The sequence below is a fragment of the Rhea americana genome, unplaced genomic scaffold (genome assembly GCF_003343005.1).
Source record: "Rhea americana isolate MKP2758 unplaced genomic scaffold, rheAme1 scaffold_33, whole genome shotgun sequence".
Lineage (NCBI taxonomy): Eukaryota > Metazoa > Chordata > Aves > Rheiformes > Rheidae > Rhea > Rhea americana.
In genome coordinates, this window is record NW_028186457.1 from 6,200,816 (window position 1) to 6,221,187 (window position 20,372).

The 20,372-nt window shown below is 39.4% G+C and overlaps 1 protein-coding gene across 2 annotated transcripts in view; it reads right to left on the reverse strand.

Moving 5' to 3' along the window:
* Positions 1-20,372, reverse strand: part of MYLK (myosin light chain kinase) — a 216,959-nt gene that overhangs the window by 106,520 nt on the left and 90,067 nt on the right. For both annotated transcript variants that reach the window (XM_085311026.1, XM_085311027.1), the window contains 7 exons: positions 17,498-17,705; positions 13,883-13,931; positions 11,021-11,186; positions 7,112-7,277; positions 4,652-4,688; positions 3,548-4,122; positions 765-968 (listed from right to left, as the gene is read on the reverse strand). In XM_085311026.1, the coding sequence (XP_085167152.1) occupies positions 765-968; positions 3,548-4,122; positions 4,652-4,688; positions 7,112-7,277; positions 11,021-11,186; positions 13,883-13,931; positions 17,498-17,705 (1,405 nt within the window). The remainder of the gene's footprint in view (positions 1-764; positions 969-3,547; positions 4,123-4,651; positions 4,689-7,111; positions 7,278-11,020; positions 11,187-13,882; positions 13,932-17,497; positions 17,706-20,372) is intronic.

Below are 20,372 nucleotides of genomic sequence, written 5' to 3' on the forward strand. Positions count from 1 at the left end.
TCTCAAATTTCCCCTGGCTGGCAGTAAAATATAGGACAAATTGAAGAAGCTGTTTACAGCTCTCTCTGAAGGCCAACAGTGTACTGCAAAAGTATCTTGGGCATCCCAGCTCAACCTCAGACATGGCAAATAGAGAAATGTTGCATAAACATGATCATAGTTCCAGGACAAAACCTAAAACCAGGTGGAAAGATTAGAATTCAGGAGAAGACTTGCTAGGAGGCCAACAAATCTTTCAATCAGATCAGTAAGACAGTGTTTTCAAGCTCAAAACAATTTGTCCCTGGGAGCTGTACTTGAATCTGGCAGAATGCAATTCTCATTCCTTCTCTTTTCAAATTTACTTCATTGCACAGGATTGGTTTGTGCTTGCAAAACATTTCAGATAGCAGTGTCCTATAGAAGCGCTAAGCAACTCCAGGAGAACTACATGCAGAATAAAACAAACGAACAATAAGTTTGGCAACTTATATTAATATAATCATTTATAGAAACATTCAAGAGAGGACAGGTCCTCCCTATGCACAAAACATGGTGAGATGCTAAGTAAACAGCAATAGCAACAGGTAGGAGCAGAAACTGGCACTGATGAAGCAAGTGGCTTGGACAGCTTTCCTATACCACATTAGTGGCAGAGTTAGGAATCAGAATCAATCTGCATTGAGAAATTCTAATAGGAATTTTGCAGTTATCAYCCTTCAACAGCTTAGAAAAGCCCAATCACAGTTTTCAAAGTRCAGATGGGCTCCTAAGAGCTTACTTACTTTTGACATTTAACAACCAGCTGGTGGAAGTCTGGCCTTTGGGGTTGAAAGCTACGCAACTGTAAGATCCACTGTCCCCCAGACAGGCTTTCTTTAACAACAAGCAATGAATTCCATCTTCTTCATATATTTGGACCCCTTCTCCAGGTTTAACAGGTACACTCTCTTTGAACCACTCCACATCTGGTTTTGGTTTCCCTGAAACTAGACAATCAGGTACTTGAATTTTTATGAACAGGTATTCCCCTCACTGTAATTCTATTATTTGCTTTGGTGCAAATTATGTATACTTTACACATACATAATCATATAAACTTTAATGAGCAAGTATCACAGAATCRGTAAGGCTGGAAGGGACCTCTAGAAATTATCCTGTCCAACTCCCCTGCTCAAGCAGGGTCACCTAGAGCACGGTAGACAGGGTTGCATCCAGGCAGGTTTTGARTATCTCCAGAGAAGGAGACTCCACAACCTCTCTGGGCAGCCTGGTCCAGTGCTCTGTCATTCCCAYAGTRAAGAAATTCCTCCTCATATTCAGGTGGAACTTCCTGTGGTGAAGTAATACACATAAACACATAACTGTCTTCAAGAAGACAGTTTGATATTTCTGACTCTCCAAAACTGCTCACCCAGTCCAGCTTTTAAAATAATAAATATTTGRCAGCTTGAAAAACCCCTAGCACATTGCAATCTATGGTATCTGCAGTAGAAACAGTTATTATAGCTGTTYTTTTTTTTTTTTTTYTTTCCTCCAGACTAGGGTCCAGGAGCAGGTAAAGCAGGCAGCTTCCTARAACAGTGAACTGCCAGAGAGCAGAAATAAAACAGCTATGGCTTCACTGCCTGCTTTGCCTACGCTAGAGTTCTGGAAAAACAGATTGGCTTCTGGTGGTACCAAGAGATGTCTGGGCTTTGTGGGGCTTTAGCTGTCACGTGTAAAAGTAGAGGAAAGGATGTCAAAGTCTCCAATCCATTCCTCCCTTTCTTCAGCAAGCAGGGCTCTCTACTGATACTCATTCTCAACTTTGACCATTTTGCTCATAGCAAGAGCACTTCAGCCTTGAAGGAGGGTACAGACAGTATGAGATGGCAGGAAGAAGAGCAACAAAGACATACAATATACTGGAAGAGGTTCTTTTGAATCTTTTGAAAATACAAAGTTGGAGGAATGACATATCAAGAAGAGGAACTCTTAGGTAAAAGTAGTATCCTGCCTGACACAAGTGATCTGACAGAGCTTCAGACCAGAAACTGAAAAAATGAGGCTTTTCCTTCTAATTCCTTCTCTTCGGGGGAAGGCAGGAGAGGGAGAGAGGGAAAAAAAAAGAAAAAAAAAGAAAAAAAAGAAAGAAAAAAGACACAGCCCTAGATCCAGCACAGGATTCTCCAATTCCATAAAAAATTTGGAAGGGCGCTGAAAATTTGAAAAAAAAAAAATCAAGTCCTGAAGCATCAAAGAACCTGGATGCTTTGCAGTAAACTTGCAGATCTACCAGCATGTGGAGCTGACAGCCCAGCAAGTAGAAGTCTTCTTATGGGTGTTAGAGCACTTCCATTTCCATTGCCCATTGCAACCGAGAAGTAAAGGTGCATGTGGAGACAAGCCTGAACACCTTCCGGGGAGGATTCTCAGGGAAGAGAGTTTCTTGGACCAAACTAACTGGTTATTAAAGGGAGTTAGGGAGATTTCACTGGAGCTTCCCTACAGATATCTTCCACAACTTTCCCCAATCAGCTTAAGACTTTGAGCTTTGGATCTGAAGCCAAATGAAAAGACATTCATCGACCTCAATAAGCAYTGAATAATGGCCTTGATTTCTGCAGAACATGGACTACATTTCCCTACCAAGCAGAACTATGAATTAGTTAAAATTTGCAATATTTTTTAAGGCGCTCTAATGGAAAGTGAGGGAGAGGTTTTTAATACTACTCTATTTGAAAAATAAACTATTTGCCTGGAATATTTCCCCTTCTATACTCTCTGGGATTGTGATATAAATTGTATTCTTTCCTCGTGGGGCAAGAACCATTAAGAAATGAAATCAATTAGCATGGTTTTGTTGTGAATTTTTTTTCTCCACAGATACAAAAAACAATTTCTCCCTCACTTGTGGGAACAATTAGAAGTGCAAATGTTATTAAAAATAATATTGTATCGATATTATTTTTACTAAAATTGTAATAAACAAAACAAACTGTTCCAAATCTACTCCCTGGATTCAAGATTACTAGCAAAATGCAGCCCTCATTACTCTTTCGAGAGGTTAAAACATGGTCAAATTCTGAAGARCAAACTCTGAACCACCCTTTTGATTTTGACGTTCTCATTTAAACTGTTAGAAGCATCTAACAATCAATACTGGGCTGACCAAATACAAGGGGTAACAGTTGATGCCCCAAGGCAAATTCAGTGACTGATTACATTTTCCTAGCTGATCATTTCTTTGGCTCAAGGAGAATAYAACTATGTACAGTTCTGGAAAGGGTACAATTAATTTTCTCTCTTGCACCCTCATACAAGAGGTCCTACAACTGCCTCCTAGAAGGACAGGCATTGATTATATCTAAGGAAAACTCAGCTGCAAGAGAGGATGGATAATGTGGAATGGTCTGAAAATTTTGCAGAGTAGAGTATTTTGGAAACAGCATGAGATTCTGCATTTATTTCCAAAATGTTTTAGGAAGAAGGAAACTTGCAGTGAAGAAGGAAGTGTTTCTCCATCTCCATGCACAGAAAGGGAACTCAGCTTTCCCCACAGCTCTGAGAACTTTCATCCTTTTACCTTTGCTCTTGAATTTAACCTCCTGTCCTTCGGATGCTTCCAGGCTCTCTGGACGGCTCTCAAACTGAGGAGGAATTCCCTGAGGCTCCCTCTTCTCCTCTGTTACAGCTTTCCGGGATCCAGCTCTGTTTTCCACTTCTCTGCTCCTTGGACTGACTTGCCCTGTCAGAAGTGGGGTTTGTTGAGCTGTCACCACAGGCTGCACAGCCCTTTTCCTGTCTTCACCTAATCTTAGAGAGGTGGCCTGGGATTCTGCCTTTGTTTCAGGTTGCAACTTAATGGMTTGCAGTGTGATGGTGCTTGAAGTTTTCTGCAAGATCTGAGATCCCCTTGTTCCTCCTTTAGGTTCTTGAGGAGACATTATACTGGCTTCTTGGTACTGTCCTTCCTTACCGTCTTTGACTTCTTTGGAGGAGATGCAGAAGGTCTCTTTCTTTGCTGACACTCTGTCTCTGGTTTCAATCATATCAGCACTGCTGGATTTCAACTCTTTAGCAATCCCATTGCTAGTTACCTGTTTGAATTCTGAATTTTCAGCAGCTTTATCAGGAAGTGTTGTTGGTTTTGATGGCATGCTGAAGGAAAAATGATAGGTTTTACAGATATATGACACGCATAAAGACTAATCATTATTATAGCAATGATACAAATGTCCAAGTCCTTAGCAGGAAGGTGAGCTAGCCTTCTTTTGTGAGTAAATTATGGAAGAGTTAGAATCAATCTGGTGAACCCAATATGTGGGGATTTCTGGCTGTAGGGTAGTACAATTTCATTCACATCAACCTTATTTTACAGTATGTTCCTGTAAATCACACAAATGTTAATAACAGAATAGGCACAGCATTTTGAGATCAACTTTGCAATGGAAATGGAGTTAGAACAATGAAAACAAGCACTTCTGAAATCCCATCCAGGGCATGCTGGTACAGATTAARCATCCTGAAGGCTCTAAAGCAATTGGCCTTCATGAAGATATATTACACAGAGAGACTAGAACATTTCATTCCTGCATTTATCACTTTGTGAGGAAGGTTCATGCAGTAAATGTCATCATTACTACACTATACTTAAATATACTGAGAAAGTACTCCAGGAAAAACATACCACAATGWCTGAACATGTGTGTCAGTCTTATCTGGACCTGAAATAAAAACAGAACAGGTAACTGTTATATATACTATATACAATCTCATAAATTTCAGTTGTTGCAAGCAAAGAATATATTTAAGAACCTTCACACTTCATATTTCCTATACATTGAAGTCAAGATTGATTACCACCACACCTGGAATTTGATACGGACAACAGCAAACTACTCAGCTGAGACACAAAGAAGTCTTAGTCCATTTTGAAATATTGCTGGATCTAGCAAGATATAAAGCCCCTTGAGAAGTAATGATCCATCAGCCTGAAACGCTTATGTTGGGAGAGAAAAGTCAGGAACAGATTCCACCTCAGAAACAGCTCATTAAATCTTATGGGAACTTCATAGAGTATGCAAGGTGGGAGAAAGACAAATCATTAGCACTACTCCTGAGCATGCCCACAGTGAAATTGAAGCTGTGCTCCAGATAATCAAAATAATTTGACAGAATCAAAATAATAGTAATAACCTCCCTCCCCGACAAACCTAAGCCCATGTTTAGACTCTTACTGAGTCATTTCTTGGGTACTAAGGAATATCACRTTCAACACAAATAACACAAAACTAACATAAAACATTTTTTGCTTTGCAGCGAAACCACAAAATCTGGGAACATGGCTAMGTTACATGGTTTGACAAGTTACCATTGTCAGCTGCACAGATATAAGCGAGTGCACATTTTGCCTGTACCAGTCTCTCAGTTCATATGGACTTAAGCTTCCATGTATTCTCCCAAACCTACATGGTATTTGCCTCCCTGTCCTAAGGACAGCATCAGCTAATGAACAGTTGGGAGAGAGAGAAACACTGCTATAGATCCAGTCCCAATCTTATCTCTTCATTTCTTCCTGGTTAACACTGCAGGATGCAGCATATTCTTTCCTAGTCAGATRAAAGTTGCATCCACTCTGCTGCTAGCTGTGGGACTAGAAATTCTAGCAGAAAGGCTTGTAATAATGAATTTGCCGGGAAAAGTCATCATCAAATTCTCCTAAAAATATGGTTTCAGAGTCCTTGTCTCAGGGAAAAGACAAAAAGGTGTGACAGATGATACCTTGATTTCAGCCGTGGTTTGCAAGCAAAAATCCACATCTAAGTGCTTGAACTTGCATTAATGTCTGCAGTGACCAGAAGAAATTACTTACACATAAAGAAGGGCTGCACTGAGAGAGCAAAATAACTCATTAACCTCACTTCAACAAACCTGTCAATATACAGTTACAGAAATGTTTCACTTGAAAATTAAAGCTGAAAATGGACTGGATAAATGCAGAAAAGGAAGCTGAGTAACTACTGGTCCCCAAAACAATGTTATGCAACCCTGTTATTTAGAAGACTATTTCCCCTCCTTTGCTGCTTTCCATTGTATGGAAACCTGGGGGGGGGGGAGAAATGAAGCTCTTGGAACAAGGTTATCCACATATGAGCTTGCGTGGCTTTTTTTAGAACAAAAAACAGCAGCAGTAATTCTGAGCCACTTGATTGTTTGCCAGCATTTTACAGCAATTCCTACTACCTGACCTAATTGATAATGAAAGAATTAGATATTGTGGTTAGGTAAGTGGAATCATCTGATTAGTCAAGTGCACTGTCAGAGAATGCCCTTTTCACTGACAATCCGGAGACCACTTTCTTCTGGTTGACCTGTGCTAATCCAAGAAAGAATGTGCGTGTTATTCAGAGATGTGCTCAGCATATTAAGTAAACACAACTGACTTTGTGACCCCAGTTCTGCATCATCTCTCCAAGCTGCTGTACACACAATAGAAAGCCCACCRCTTCAGGGAGGGTAAGCAAGGATCAAGCTTCATGCTCTTTGCAGTTCTGAGAATCCCAAATGCAAATCCTACTATGATTTGTACTCTTGACCTTAAAAGTGTGAAAGTATTGCTGTGAACCTAGAGAGTTTACCTCAAAAATTTCACTGCTAGGGGCGCATGTAATGCACTGATCTTGCGCCTGCAGCTGAAATCAGCAACAGTTCGCTTATATCGCTTATATATCTAACTGGGTCCAGCAACTGTAAAAGCCTACTGCTTACTCCCCTGGGAGTTGGGATATACATGCACCCTGAGTTGGGACTCAACAAATACAAAATTAATTACTGATACGAAGTATAAGGGCAAAGTTTCACTTGGCTGAAATTAAAATCTATGTTCAAAATAAATGAAGGTCAAAACCATAGTAAAAGTTGGTTTTAAGGGAAGTTGCAACAAAGAAGTTGGATAGTTGTTTCCCATAGCACCAACACAATGTTTTCAGTTGTATCACATTCCAAGCTATCAAAATATCATTTAATGCACAGATATAAAGATCTTAGGAAAAAGTGAACACTTATGCAGAGAACACAACCAACAACGTTTTAAAGGAATGTTTGTAGTTCACTTATGCTCTTTCTCATTAACCTTTCTTTCCTGTACCTTGAACGGTGAGCTCTGCAGAGACAGACGCCTTCCCAGCACTGTTCACCACTGTGCATGTGTAAATTCCTGCATCAATCAGCTGAGCATTTTGGATTTCCAAGAACTGGATACCTGTTTTCTCAAACATGTTGAAACGATCACTTTGCTGCAACTGAGTATCACCCTGCAAATATCACAGACACCATGAGATAGATAGCTATTGTTAGGAAGAGGGGAAAGAGCAATTTTTTGGTTAAATATCAGACTAAAATGCCTTTTTCCTATCTGTCAGCCAACTTCCTTCTATGAATACTACTCAGATAGTATAAACAAAAATGTGTGTCCCAAATTTGTATAATTCATATCTGCATGAGATGGCTTTTCCTTGCATTTTGCCACTCCCCCCTCACCTCAGTTTGCTYATGGCTTTTCACCAGTTAGTGCATCCATCTCCTCAGAAAAATTTCCTTTCACTGCAGGTGGGCTCAAATCAGTTTTCTYTTCATAAAGTCCAATATCACATTTTTAAGTAACAGCTCTCAACTTGGAGAGTAGTTCTCCATCCCTCAATAGCTCCTTTACACTGTTCCACTTTAAGAGCAGGGAAAAGGCCTAAGAGGACCTCAGCAGTAGCCAGACAAGGGCAGCATGAGGTGCTAGGGAGGACATTAAGGGCACTGCTCCACCACTGCTCCTTTGTGTAGACCAGCTGAAGGTGGGTCGGGGTTACAGCAGCACCCTCCAGCAGAGCCTGCATGCCCCAGAAAAGCCCACAGCAGAGAACAYATAGAGGGGAGAAAGCTGCCTTTGGCTCTGTTCTTGTTCTGGCACAAAGGGACTCTATCTTCATCAAGATTTAAACATATCTAAACAGGAAAATGATWGGTATTACTAGATGGTCTTTAGTCTACCATACCAAGTTATTATGCAACCCAATGATTAAAAAAAATGAAGTCAGATATCTACTTGTACAGTAAGAGGTGTGGAAGATTAACACAATTCACTTGCAAATTTGATGCATTCTTCTTCATTTCCAACACTTAACACAAGATGGAGTTTCTTTCAAAGAGCTACACTGCAGATGAAACAAAAGCTTTGAGGCAGGAACAAATGTATGTAATTCTCTGCTCTCCACTACATAGATAAGACTAGATGATCAGAATAACTATTTTTTTGCCTTTAAATTCTAAGAAATAATAGATYAAACATCTCATTTGTAAGCAAATTAATGTTTCTACTTCAGCACCTGACATTAATGATCAAGATAGCAGGCACCTCTACCATCAGGCGCCACAACTTTTCCTATCCCAGGTTTAGGAAGAGAGAGCTGTGCTTTCTCCAGCACTGGTAGAGCACTGCTCAGTAAGGGTTTGATTTTCAGACATTGTAGCTCCTGAAGGCTCTATCAATTTACTACTCTCTTGGTGCTATACATCCTATTTGAAAAAAAAGYTAATTCACATCAGGGTTTTCATGGTAATACAGGATCAGCTTCTGTTCTTTGTGACTTAGCAAACCAGAAAAGGGGAAAAGAAAACAATTAACAAAGACATTGACATAACAACCTTATTCATTTGTTCTGAAAACAGCAATTTTAATTGTTTCTAGAATGCCATGCACTGTATAGAAGGTGGTCATGTGTTGGCTCTGCCACAGCCAGATGTTGTCCAGCAGCCATGTAAGCTCATTCTCAGGACACTGTGGCAGAACTCATATACCACGCCGACCAGCACCATCTGCAGCACCATCCTGACACAGCCAGACGGATTCTGAGCCTGAGCTTGTTTGCAACCAACCAAAGCAAATGTATGATTACCCGTTGAGCCAAGTGCCTATGAATACTGTATGCAAAGACATCACAACACCTGCCATTAAAACCTTGATAAGAAGCAACACTACATTAGCACTTCACAGAGCATATGAAAGAAAGCTTCACAAAAGCTTCTTGGTGCTCAAAATATGGGTTAAAATAATAACAGAACACCCCCCCCCCCAAAAAAAAAATTAACCAAAACTTTGCAGCAATGAATTGAAGGTAAGTTCCAGAGTGTGACAGGGTTTCTGCAGGTCTCCAATCGCAGGACTACAGAAGCTCTGAAAGACACACTTGTATTATTTTACAGAGTAGTATATGAAGATCTGCAAGTGTCCAGATATGATTTTTAAGGATGCACACATGAACAGAACTCATGGAGCTGCTAATAACATGAACTTCTCATACTTAGTTCATTTAATCAGACAATCAATAACAGATTGTAGAATGATGCATTATAGAAGCTGACAATCTATTACAAAATGTGCAATATAACCTGTAAAAAACTGCAAAAAAATGCATATAAAGAAGTATCAAACTATAGATTCAAGCTGCTGGACTGCTAATCTCTACTCRCTGTTTAACACACAGCCCTGAACAAAGAGAAATGAATGACAAATCCTGTTTTGCACTGACTTGTATGGCTGGAGAAACTGAGCCAATCTGGCGGGACTGGGAACAGGCTGTCGCAGCTGTGAAGCAGCTGCATTGCAGACTGCCTGGAGAGCTGGTGGTCCCAGGAGAACAGACAGCAGCTGATGGGAGAAGCAGATTCTGGATGGAGCCACCAACTGAAGGAGACATGTCTCAGTGTTTACTTGCACAGCACAAGGCTGCTCATTTTCTGAGGTGTCTCCTCACATTCTTGTATTACAGACAAAAATGAGTCTGGAATAAAACAGCTAGTAACTTGGAAGCATTCTCTTACTCTTTAAACGGTTTTGTGTGTTTTTTTTCCCAGAAAATCTACAAACACCAGAGGAAATTAAAAGCTCAGAGAAAAGCTCATGCATTTCCATTCTTTTGACACTATACATAAAGCAACTGGCTGTTAAAGGCTGAAGGGAAGAAGGAAGGTAATACATTAATTACAAATTTGCTCTTCCAAATTATAGAAATTAATTGTAATTCTCTAAAACATTAATAGTTTCAGTAAAAATGGCCTAATCAATGTAATATTTAATTATCATCTGAAAGCCCTCTCATTACTGACAAAAAAAAAARTTGAAAATCTGGAATTTGCCCAGAGGGGGCACTAGGACTTAAGTCTTCAGTGCTTTTTCATAGTCTAATGGATTTTGAAATTTGTTCATTTATAAATTTTTTTTAGTAAAAGACACRTTTATTCTCAGTTTTAATGCAGAGCGTAAGTTCCTAGCTCAGGCCTCTTTTTACTTTATATGCCAAACTCTTTTCTGCTACCACCGTTTTAAGAGTAGTACTGAAACAGATAAACTTGTTCATCTGCCTTGGACATTTTTTTTTTAATTTGTGAAAAACAATCGTGCATGCCAAAAAAAAATCATGTCTCTTAGTGCCTAAACTGCTCATTTCTTTTTCAATTTGGATTTCATTTCTTTTCAAATATCTTCTTAATTCTAATGTACAAGTAAAATCAACACARGTAAAACAGAAAAAGAACTTCGTGCTTGAAACTGAAATGGAACTTGGAAAATACAGCTGCAATATTCACAGCTGTCAGACACTCCTCTGTAACCACAGACCTGGCATTAAATCCCTGCAGACCCTCTCTTAAAGAAAGAGCTGATAATAATATTCACATTTCCTACTCTTTGCTTATTTGTCTTGTCTAGTTAGTAAGATCTTTGGGAAGAAATGTTTCATATCTGCTCTTTTTATAATGGAACCTGGATCTTGTTTGGTGCTTTCAGATGATGTCTCTGTACAGCTATGAGACAGATAAAAGAGAAGCTTATATTGTGAAAGAACATTATCTTTTGCATGTTTATTCAGTTTGAWAATATGGCCCTCCTACTTGTACGTAAATTCTTGCCATGACAATTTACTACACCACAGTAGCAAACACATTTCACCATTTCAAGGCATGAAACTTCACGGCAGAAAGAAAAAATTTATTTCTTGGGAAATCATACCTTAAACCAAGTTACTTGAGGCTGAGGTCGTCCTGTTATTTTACATGAGAATTTGCCTGTCTGTCCTTCTCGCACAACAACTCTGTTAGGTTTTGTAGCAAACTTCGGTGGACTCTCTCCCCAGATGCTTGGTCTGTGCTCCACAGATGGAATGGTAAGTCTTCCCCTGGAAAGGCAGTCAACATCCTACTTTCATAGAAGTTCCTGTGCTTAGAGCGTACTTCAGGAAGCATTTCAAAACAGTGGTCTGCCAACCAGGATATCTCACAAATAGTAACCAAATTTTCAGCCTAACACAGTATTGGTTTTCAGCCAATGGGAGAAATGCAACGCTGGCGATGACTGCTCTTGCCTCCTCATGCAATGAATAGTATGGTGCTATGAGCCTTCATCCAGCATACACACAACTCACATACRGCCTTGGGGACAGTTCAAGGTGCTTATAACCAGAGCTGGGCAAAYTAAATCACAGCAAACATGCCATACATTTAGTTTTTCCCCTTTCCTGTTTTTGACTCATCTACAGTTAGATTATTTGTGCATACTTGTTCACTGTTCAGAGCTGTCATTTTGTTGGTTTTGACACTGACCGTGATGACACAGTAATTTGTGACTATGAATCAGCAATTTGTTTTTGCAACACCTCTGATGCAACATCTCTGTAGAGATTATTAGTTTAGGGATTGTTTCTGTTTGGAATCACATTCACTACAATATTTGCAAAGCAAACATGAAAAGCATCTCTGTAGAGATTATTAGTTTAGGGACTGTTTCTGTTTGGAATCACATTAACTACAATATTTGCAAAGCAAACATGAAAAGAACACAGATGCAAAGTACACCGATCCAAGTGAATGGCAAAGAGTATCTGTTACGTGTAAAGGCCCAGCTCTACTTGCATAGACAGCACAGTTGTGGAACATGTGTAACAGAACTACAGTAACTACAGTCCAAAAACCTCAGTCATATAGCTATAAAACATCAAACAGTATTGTAGCAAGACAAAAAAAAGTGTAACTTATATCCATTAATGTCAAAGGGAACACTCGCACTCTTTGTTCTGAAGACCTGCTAGAATCAAGACACACACTAGCAGATGACAGATGGTGATTTTTTTTTTTTATTAAGCCTTCAATTTCAAGCAAATCAAACCATTTCAGGGCCCTGTTTTCCAGATGGCGTCTTACCCCATGCAAATGAGATGTGTCAATACCTTTCCATTTCTATGAGGTAGATACTAACAGAGACCACATCACCTCAGTCGAAYGAGGTGCTGCCAAGACATGATGGTTGCCTTATAGGCAACTTGAGGTTTCTGAGTAAGACAAGATCATGATAAAAGGATTTACATGGACAAGAGGAATAGTAAAAAATCTTGTGAAGAAGAGTGACTGCAACATGCTAAAACGGAAAACCTCCAACATAGAATTAAATAGCTGGTGGCTTTTACTGTCTGCTTCCTCATCCTATCTCTAAACAAGAGCATAAACATTTATTAAAGAGTTCTTTTCATTAGTGACAACATTTAGATGATGTCCCTATRTTCATATATTTATACATGTATACTAACACATTAAATGAAAATCAGTTATTACACCCTGCAGGTTTACAACTGTTTACTAGACGTATACTAATAGAAATTTACAATCTTTTTCTCTTCCTTCCTCCATGTTTATGGAAGGTATAAATCCTCCAAGCCTTATTATTAATAGGCTTAAAAAGAGCAAAATATATGAGGACGAAAATAAGGACAGTCCTTCCAACTCCATGCAATGCAATAAATTATAGTAGCTCTTTGGAAAGCCTGAATGGAAAACAAAAGTTAACAGTAACCTCGACTGTCATTTCTTGCTTTCATTATTTATCATGTGCATTTCTGTAGTAYATTTGCAATACAGACAGCACCACAAGAGAGCTTTCCTAATTACTCAGTTTCACTTACTAGTCAATTCTAAAAATCAAAACATAAACAGTATTCATAGCAATGAAGAAATTAAATACTTCAATTTTAATTATCTGTATTCTGACCACTAACACAATCAGAAACATTGATTTTAGTTCAAGTTTTCTAGGACGACTCAGTCCTAGTGGCGTAAATCACACATAATCCTGCTTAAATTCAAGTTATTTATAAAGAAATAAACTCAACTGTTGGGACATACGGGTCTAGGTTTTTAAAGCAGTAGCGTTCATTTAATTGTAAATGCCTACTAAAGTGCAGAAGTACACAGCAGCAAGAAGACTCCTGCATGCCAGGGTCAGTACACATCACCACTTCAACCCATTCTTGCTAAAAATTACTCTAGAATAAATTAAGTCTTTCTATCAGACTACAGTTTGCTCACTGTGTTACTCAGAAAGGGTCGAATTAAATATGAGAGAATGCTTAACTCAGCTGATTTAATTTCTTACTAATCACTCTGATGAGGTGATCTCTACAGGGGCTATGGACTTTGAACTGCTGGAGTCAGCTAGTGCTGCCTTTGACAACCCAGCCATTCTTGCTGTCCTCATCTTAYACATGGGAGAAATCACACCAGCCAGTTAAAAACGTTCTTTATTCTATTCCAGTGTGATGCTGTACAGAACTGGCAGTCATCTGCAGTAACTGCCAGGTTTTGGCTTTCTCCACTACCCCGCCTCTTCCACAGGAGATGAGTCTTGGGGATATGTTTCCAATGAGGAATTACTGGTTGAGGTACCAGAACCCTTTTTGACCAGCCCTCAAAATGAATCAGAAATAAAAAGAGAATGCAAGAGGCTCTTGAAAAGATTAGTGTCTGTTCTTTTTAAAGATTCATTTTCCTAAGAAAACTTATTTGGGTCTCTGTTTAACAGTATCAGAGCTGCTAGACTGCTTACCCAGGGGTTTTGGCATTGGATGGCAAGCTGAATTTCTTCAAGGAGTTTCCTGTAAGTATAGGACAAAAAGATAGGAAGTCAGAAGTTTTGCCAAGACTACYGGGAATTATAGATACTAAGGACTTCATAAAATAAGCATTTCTCCAGCTTTCAAATATAAAGAGAAAAATAACATCTGCAGAATAAGGTTATGTCAACTGTAGTCTAAAGTTAGGCTCTCCAACTTCAAGAGCAGGTTTTACAGAGTTGCCAGCTAGCCCTTGGCTTCAGCAATATCAACGCTGCAGATTACTTGTGCAAAAACATTTTAAAATAAGTGAATAAAAATGAAAAAAATCAATTAAAAATAAAAAATAATCTATATAGTGTAGCACTAACTCAAATTACATAATAAGAAAAGGGTTTTGGACTCCTGAAGAGGATTTTCTTTGCTTGTTTGTTTTTTATTCCTGTGTTTGTTGAGACTACCTCTTCTGTGAAATGATTATTTTTGAAGCACAACAGTGCATCGTACTTGCCAGAGTACACAATACCACTCTATGCACAAAACCATGTAAGCTCAGCGCCATCTGCTGCATAGAGAATTCCTGCTAGCTTTGGCACAGAAAAAAGGGGGCAGTGATGTGGGATAGATCCTGAGTGACAATATGAAACAAACAACTCTGGTAGCCACGAAAAAATTTCCTTCTAGAGTTTTATAAGAATCTATATTAGCACTCAGATAGGCCAGTCATATAGTATAGAAAGGTTCACTAATTTAGTAGTAGTCAACTCTRTACAGATACCTTTGCCGAATATAGAATAATTTTGCGCTTTGCTATCAGGATCCATAGCAGGATTATCAGAATAAAGACCACTGTAATTCCTAAACTCTGAGAAATTCAGTCATTGTGYAGGGCCATCAAATTGCTTTTAAAACATAGCAAAAAACAGATCAGAACATCCAGTATAAGAAAAGGTTTAAAAACACTCTGCCTCCTTGCAAGCTGTCATTTGGACAACTTTAGAATAGGAAAAAGTATCATTCAAATATTCTGAATGATTTTTAGAACAGAAAGCATCAACAATCATGTCAGAGCTACGCATATTTCAGTGTGTATTCCAAGGATTTCTGAAAGAGATTCTGACTCTGAATAGAACCCAAATGTTAATTTGCTTTGCTTCTGGGATTTAACACAAAGTTGTGACCTGAGAAGCTYTGATATTCAGCAGATCTCTGACATGATCAAATTGCAAAGAGAGAGGTAGTGCTATGGATTTCTATCCTTCCCTGGCTTTGTGTCACTCCTTACGTTTTAAATTTGGCAGTTTGCAACTATCTAACATGCAGATGTTCTCTTAAAAACTCCTAGGTTTGATCTTAGCTGTTTCCCATGTGACATTAAGTACGCAACTGCAACCAGGCATTCTGCTTTGCAAATGGTAGCGTACATGGAGACCTCCAAAAATCCATTGCCTCACAGTGTGTTTCTTCACACTGTGAAAGCATCCAAGATTGCCACAGTTTCTACTGCCTGAAAGAAAAATCCTTACTTTCCAGGACTCTGCTCCTGTCCTGAGTGGTTACTTCCATGAAAATCAAGGAGATTTAGCAATGAATTTAAGGCCAGGACTCTTGTAACTGGTGCCTCATCATACACATCTGAAGTCGAATGTGTACTTTATCTAGCTATAGACGTGTAGTTCCCGGCAAAATGTCTTAAAATGCAAAATCCCTCTGAGAAAGGCAGAGAAACAGAGCAAAAAGGTCTCAGAWGACATGGAGACAAATGCCAGCTCTTACCTGATCTTACATGAGCTATCCCCATCCTAGAAATGTGACGTCTGTCAGCCCACATCTTGTCTCGCATCTCAGGATGAAAGGCAGAGCAAGGCTGATGCCTTCGTGAACCCAGCCTGTCACTACTATGTGATGCTGGGGAAAAGCACTTCTGCGCTCCGTGCCTGTTCCCTCATCTTGTTTATCCCCTTCTTGTTTATACTGCATGCCTCCTAAGGCTGTACAGCGCTGGTGGTGCAGGTTCTCTTGTTAGACTAGCAGAGAGTTAATATGAAGGGAAGCTCATAATATGATGAATCCCACCAAAAGAGCAGCTGTAGCTAAAACTAACTACGTGTTGTATGAGCTGAAATTTTACAGTCATACATAGCTAGTTTCAACAATTACTTCAGCAGATAGAACTTCACAGGTTTCAGTTGGGAGTCACACATAATCATACACATTGCAAAATTGATGCTTGATGGATACATGGATGGCTGCCACTTAAAAAAAAGGGTATTTATTTAGTGATAAAATGGAATTGTATTAGTCCATTGAGCCCTTCCACCAGAGCCAGCTCAGGCTGACTATGCTGCTGAGTGTAGCCACAGAGCAACTCAGAGGAAAGGGGCAAAGAAGACACCCCCACAGACAACCTCAAAAAGRAATCCAAACCAGTGTTCTCTTAAGACCCCAGGAAGGAAAGCCCAYAAGTAAAGCCAAGAATGGAACAGCAATCAAAGGTTAATATAACAAGTAGTTCAGATATGGTAGCAGGAAGGCTGTTAAAACCACCACAGCRCTGGATGAGGAATCAATGGAAGGGAGACTCAAAAGAAAGGATGGAGCTTGGAGAAGACAAAGCTGCTCACAGTAGTTGAAGGTTCAAACTTTGCCCCTCACAAGCAGAACATGTACAGTCAGAATCCCTCTTCTCCTAGAGGAAAAAGGAAGAGACAGGCAGAAGATGKCTGTTTCTTTCATGAAACTTCTGAAAGATCTTTTGGGCTGTTTCAAACTGATGGCCCAGCTTCTAGAAAAAAGAGGTCCTTTACAGCTATTAGAATATTTCTGCCTTCTTTGGGGGATTAGAAAAATACACATCCTGTTCGCAAACATTTTCTTAGACAATTTGTAACCTGTTTATAATTTTGTAAGTACGAATCCAGTATCTGTACGATAACAAATGTAAGAGTTTTTACTCGCTTCAGTCAGGTCCTTGATATGCAACATAGTCTCCAATATGAAGTCAATYTTAATTTGTAAAGCTAGATTACTACTAAGGGGTCAGAAAATATAAAATATAAATGTTATTCACAGTAATCACATATTCCCTCACTAGAATACGTTCTACCCTGCTTGGCAATACAGTGTGCCACTGAACATGAACTACATCACAGATGTCAAAGCTTTCATTGTTCTGACAGAAGCCTCCACCTAATTTTTCAAAATATTTTATSATTTTTTTGCAAGAAAATTCCTGTGAATGAATAGGGTTAACACACCGTTCATAGCTTACAGATCACCAGAGGAGATGSAGGATGGAGAAAGTTGTTAAGTATAGCATGCAAAAATAGTAACATTAGAAATTAGCAAAACATTCTCTAAATACAGGACTTTGTGCCCTACTCCCTGTGCTCATATTAGAGTGAGGGCTAGGACAATGGGATTTCTGCCTTCCAGTCCTGTCAGATCACTCTCCCAAAGACAACAGCAATACAATTAATAAGTCTTACTCCTGCTCCAGTGAGAAACCATGTATGTACAGTTATGATCTTAACCAGACAGTTTAATACACCTTGTCCACTCAGTGAAACTCTGTAATCATCACAATAGCAGTGTAAGTATGCTCTTACCTTCCACCGTCAATTCCACAGTCACCTGACGAACTCCACCATCATTTGCAGCCTCGCAGGTGTATTTACCACCATCACCTTCCTGCACACCTTTGATTACCAAGCTGAATATCCCCCGAATGCTGCGGTCCACTATATAATGTTCTCCCTCTGGGACAGGGTGCCCATTTCTGTACCATGTGATCTGAGGCTCTGGGTAGCCTCTGACCTGGAAAGATGGGAGAGAGAAGGCAGAAAGAAGGTAAACAACAGATGATCATATTAGGAAGAAATGCTGGGTATTCAGCAATGCAGTGGAAAGTTCTTGACACAGGAGCTGTTAAGCACATACTCTTTGCAAGCCAAATGGCAGAACCTAATGAAATGAAGAAACTCTTGGATAAGTGGAACTGTTAAAGTCATAAGACTAGTCAGCAGATGGATACCTATGCACCAAAAGTTTTCCTCTAGATCTGTTTGCCTGCAGACATATCAAAGGCACTAACAAAGAACAATCACACTCAGCTTCCCACTCAAAAGCAAAACTTTTGCCATACCTCTGAATATGCAAGGTATATAGATCAAGCATTTATATCATGGTTGCCAAGGATTAGGCTTCTACTGTAAATCTGTATGGATCTATCTAGTTTTCAGATGTGCTGAGAAGTGGTAACTCCTGCCAATATACAGTCAAGAGATGCAGGCACTTTCACTTGACAACTATTGTCTCGGTCCTTAAAAGCAGAATATAAGAAGCTGCCATCTGAGAAAGTGCCATTAAGAGGCAATCTGAAGTTATGGTGGCAGAATATAAAGACCTAGATATAGTCACAAATACTGCTGCATATAAGTAGCTTTGTGATCTGTTGGTAGCCCAGAGAAGAGATTTCAACAACACAAAGCAGTCCTATGCTCATTAAATAGTTACTGTATTAATATATTCCTGCCCACATTAATGCCATGTTAATGATACCTCCAGATTTGCAGACAGATCCTTCAGTTGGCAAAACTGACAACAATCACTGATTTCAATGAGGTGGCTGAAACACAGCTGAGGATCTGTCTTTTTTCCTTTTTTTTGATAAAAATATGGAAAAAACAGACATATATCAGTTTTCCCCACAGAATTAACTCATCAGGCAAAGATTCCTCCTCTGCTTTATATGAGATGCCATTGTCTTTGAAGGTTGCTTTAGTATGTGTTAACTGTTACAACACTTCCTCAGTCGTCATAACAACTCTTGATTACAGTATTTCCCCCTTCTTTCTTTTCCCCACKCTGATATGTTAGCTCTCGATCTTCCAGCTCTTTGATCCTTTGCCTAAATGTCATAAAGTAACTGAGTGGATCAAGATGAAGTGGGATGCGTACTCTTTGTAGCTGTGTTTGCTCACTGAGAAAGCAGCAATGCTGCATTCTGACCCATGTTATCAAAACCTGACAACCGAATAGGAAGCCCCTCAGCCTCCAGGTGGACAAAATTTTGATGACCTGTCTTGATTTGAAGAAGGCTTGGTTGTGCCTTGTCCAGATTTCTCCCAGCAGCCTCCTCTCTTTTTCAGTTCAGCATTTCAGCTCTGCCGCCTTCTGCTGCACAACACTTACTACCCAAATTGCAATCTTTAGCCAACCAGCYTTACCTGTTCCTAGGTTCTCTTCTTTGCAGACCTGTCATTTCTAATCCTGCCCAATTCACTCCAGCTGGGTTTCTCATCCGTCAGAGCTTAATTTACAGCTGCCAGAAATGTTTCTCTTTCCTTTAATTCATCGGGTATCAGTTTGAACAAATTAATTTTGCTAGCGATGTGGTGATCCCTTCTTCCTGGCACTATTTACTTATTATACAAGACGTTGTTACAGGATGTTAATGTTTGCCAAGCATATGAATACACTGAATAAGCTGGAAAAACTTTCCACTTCTGGTACAAACTTCTCAAGTTCTTTCTAAGTTTATCTTTACCTATGTAATAACCATGTTCTATGATGAATGAATTGTGGGATCCTGTGCAACAAGGAGTCTTGGTTACTGTTTAAAATAACCACTGCATCTTTTTAGAGCTCTATGTGGCTGTGCCTTTTCTTTCCTGTGCTATCTAAAAAACAGTAGCTTCCACCAAGTGATGCCCCTTAGCACTATTTCAGCACACCGGTTTAGTGCTTACTCACAGAGTGGGCTCCCAGAAGGGATATCTTTCCCAGCGCATCTCATTTTCCCAAAAAGGAGGCTATGAAGAATGAAGATGTCATTTTTACAGTAGTCTAGCATTTGTGTGCTGATAATACGCTCACTGGTACAGAAAGTTACTTGTAGCAGAGAGCCCTTTCTGACTATTACTTTAGTAATGCCCTATCTATCTTCTCTTTCTAGATTAAGAGAGCAACAAAGAGATGAAGTGATTCACCAAGCCAAAGAATCCATTAGAATGGCGTTTCTACTTCTCATTCCTGCTCTAATAAATATTAACTTAAGTTTTCCTTAAATGTGAAATATTTTAGGCAAAGTGTCTTTGAAACTGCTATTTCAAGGGGGATACAGTAAATCCACAGAACAGCACTCGGGCTGACATGAAGAACTGCCACCTCAGTGCATTACATCATAACATCTTGACTAATGTTAGTTTGCCACGTCAGTTCACAGCTGCTGAGATTCTGGCCTATGAATACAAGTCATTAATTACACTTCACCTACTATATTTACTATTTTTCCAATTCACAATCATTCCATCTGGTATTTTCTATTACATACTGTTTTATCCAGCTTCAAATGGCCGAAGTACAAACCGTCCATCACTTCTCCTGGTGAACTAAGGGGGTTGAAGCAGTGGGAAGCATTTTCCTTCCACTTTTGCTTTTGTTTTACYGTATTCCTAAGTCCCTCTTGGACCACATGAGGCC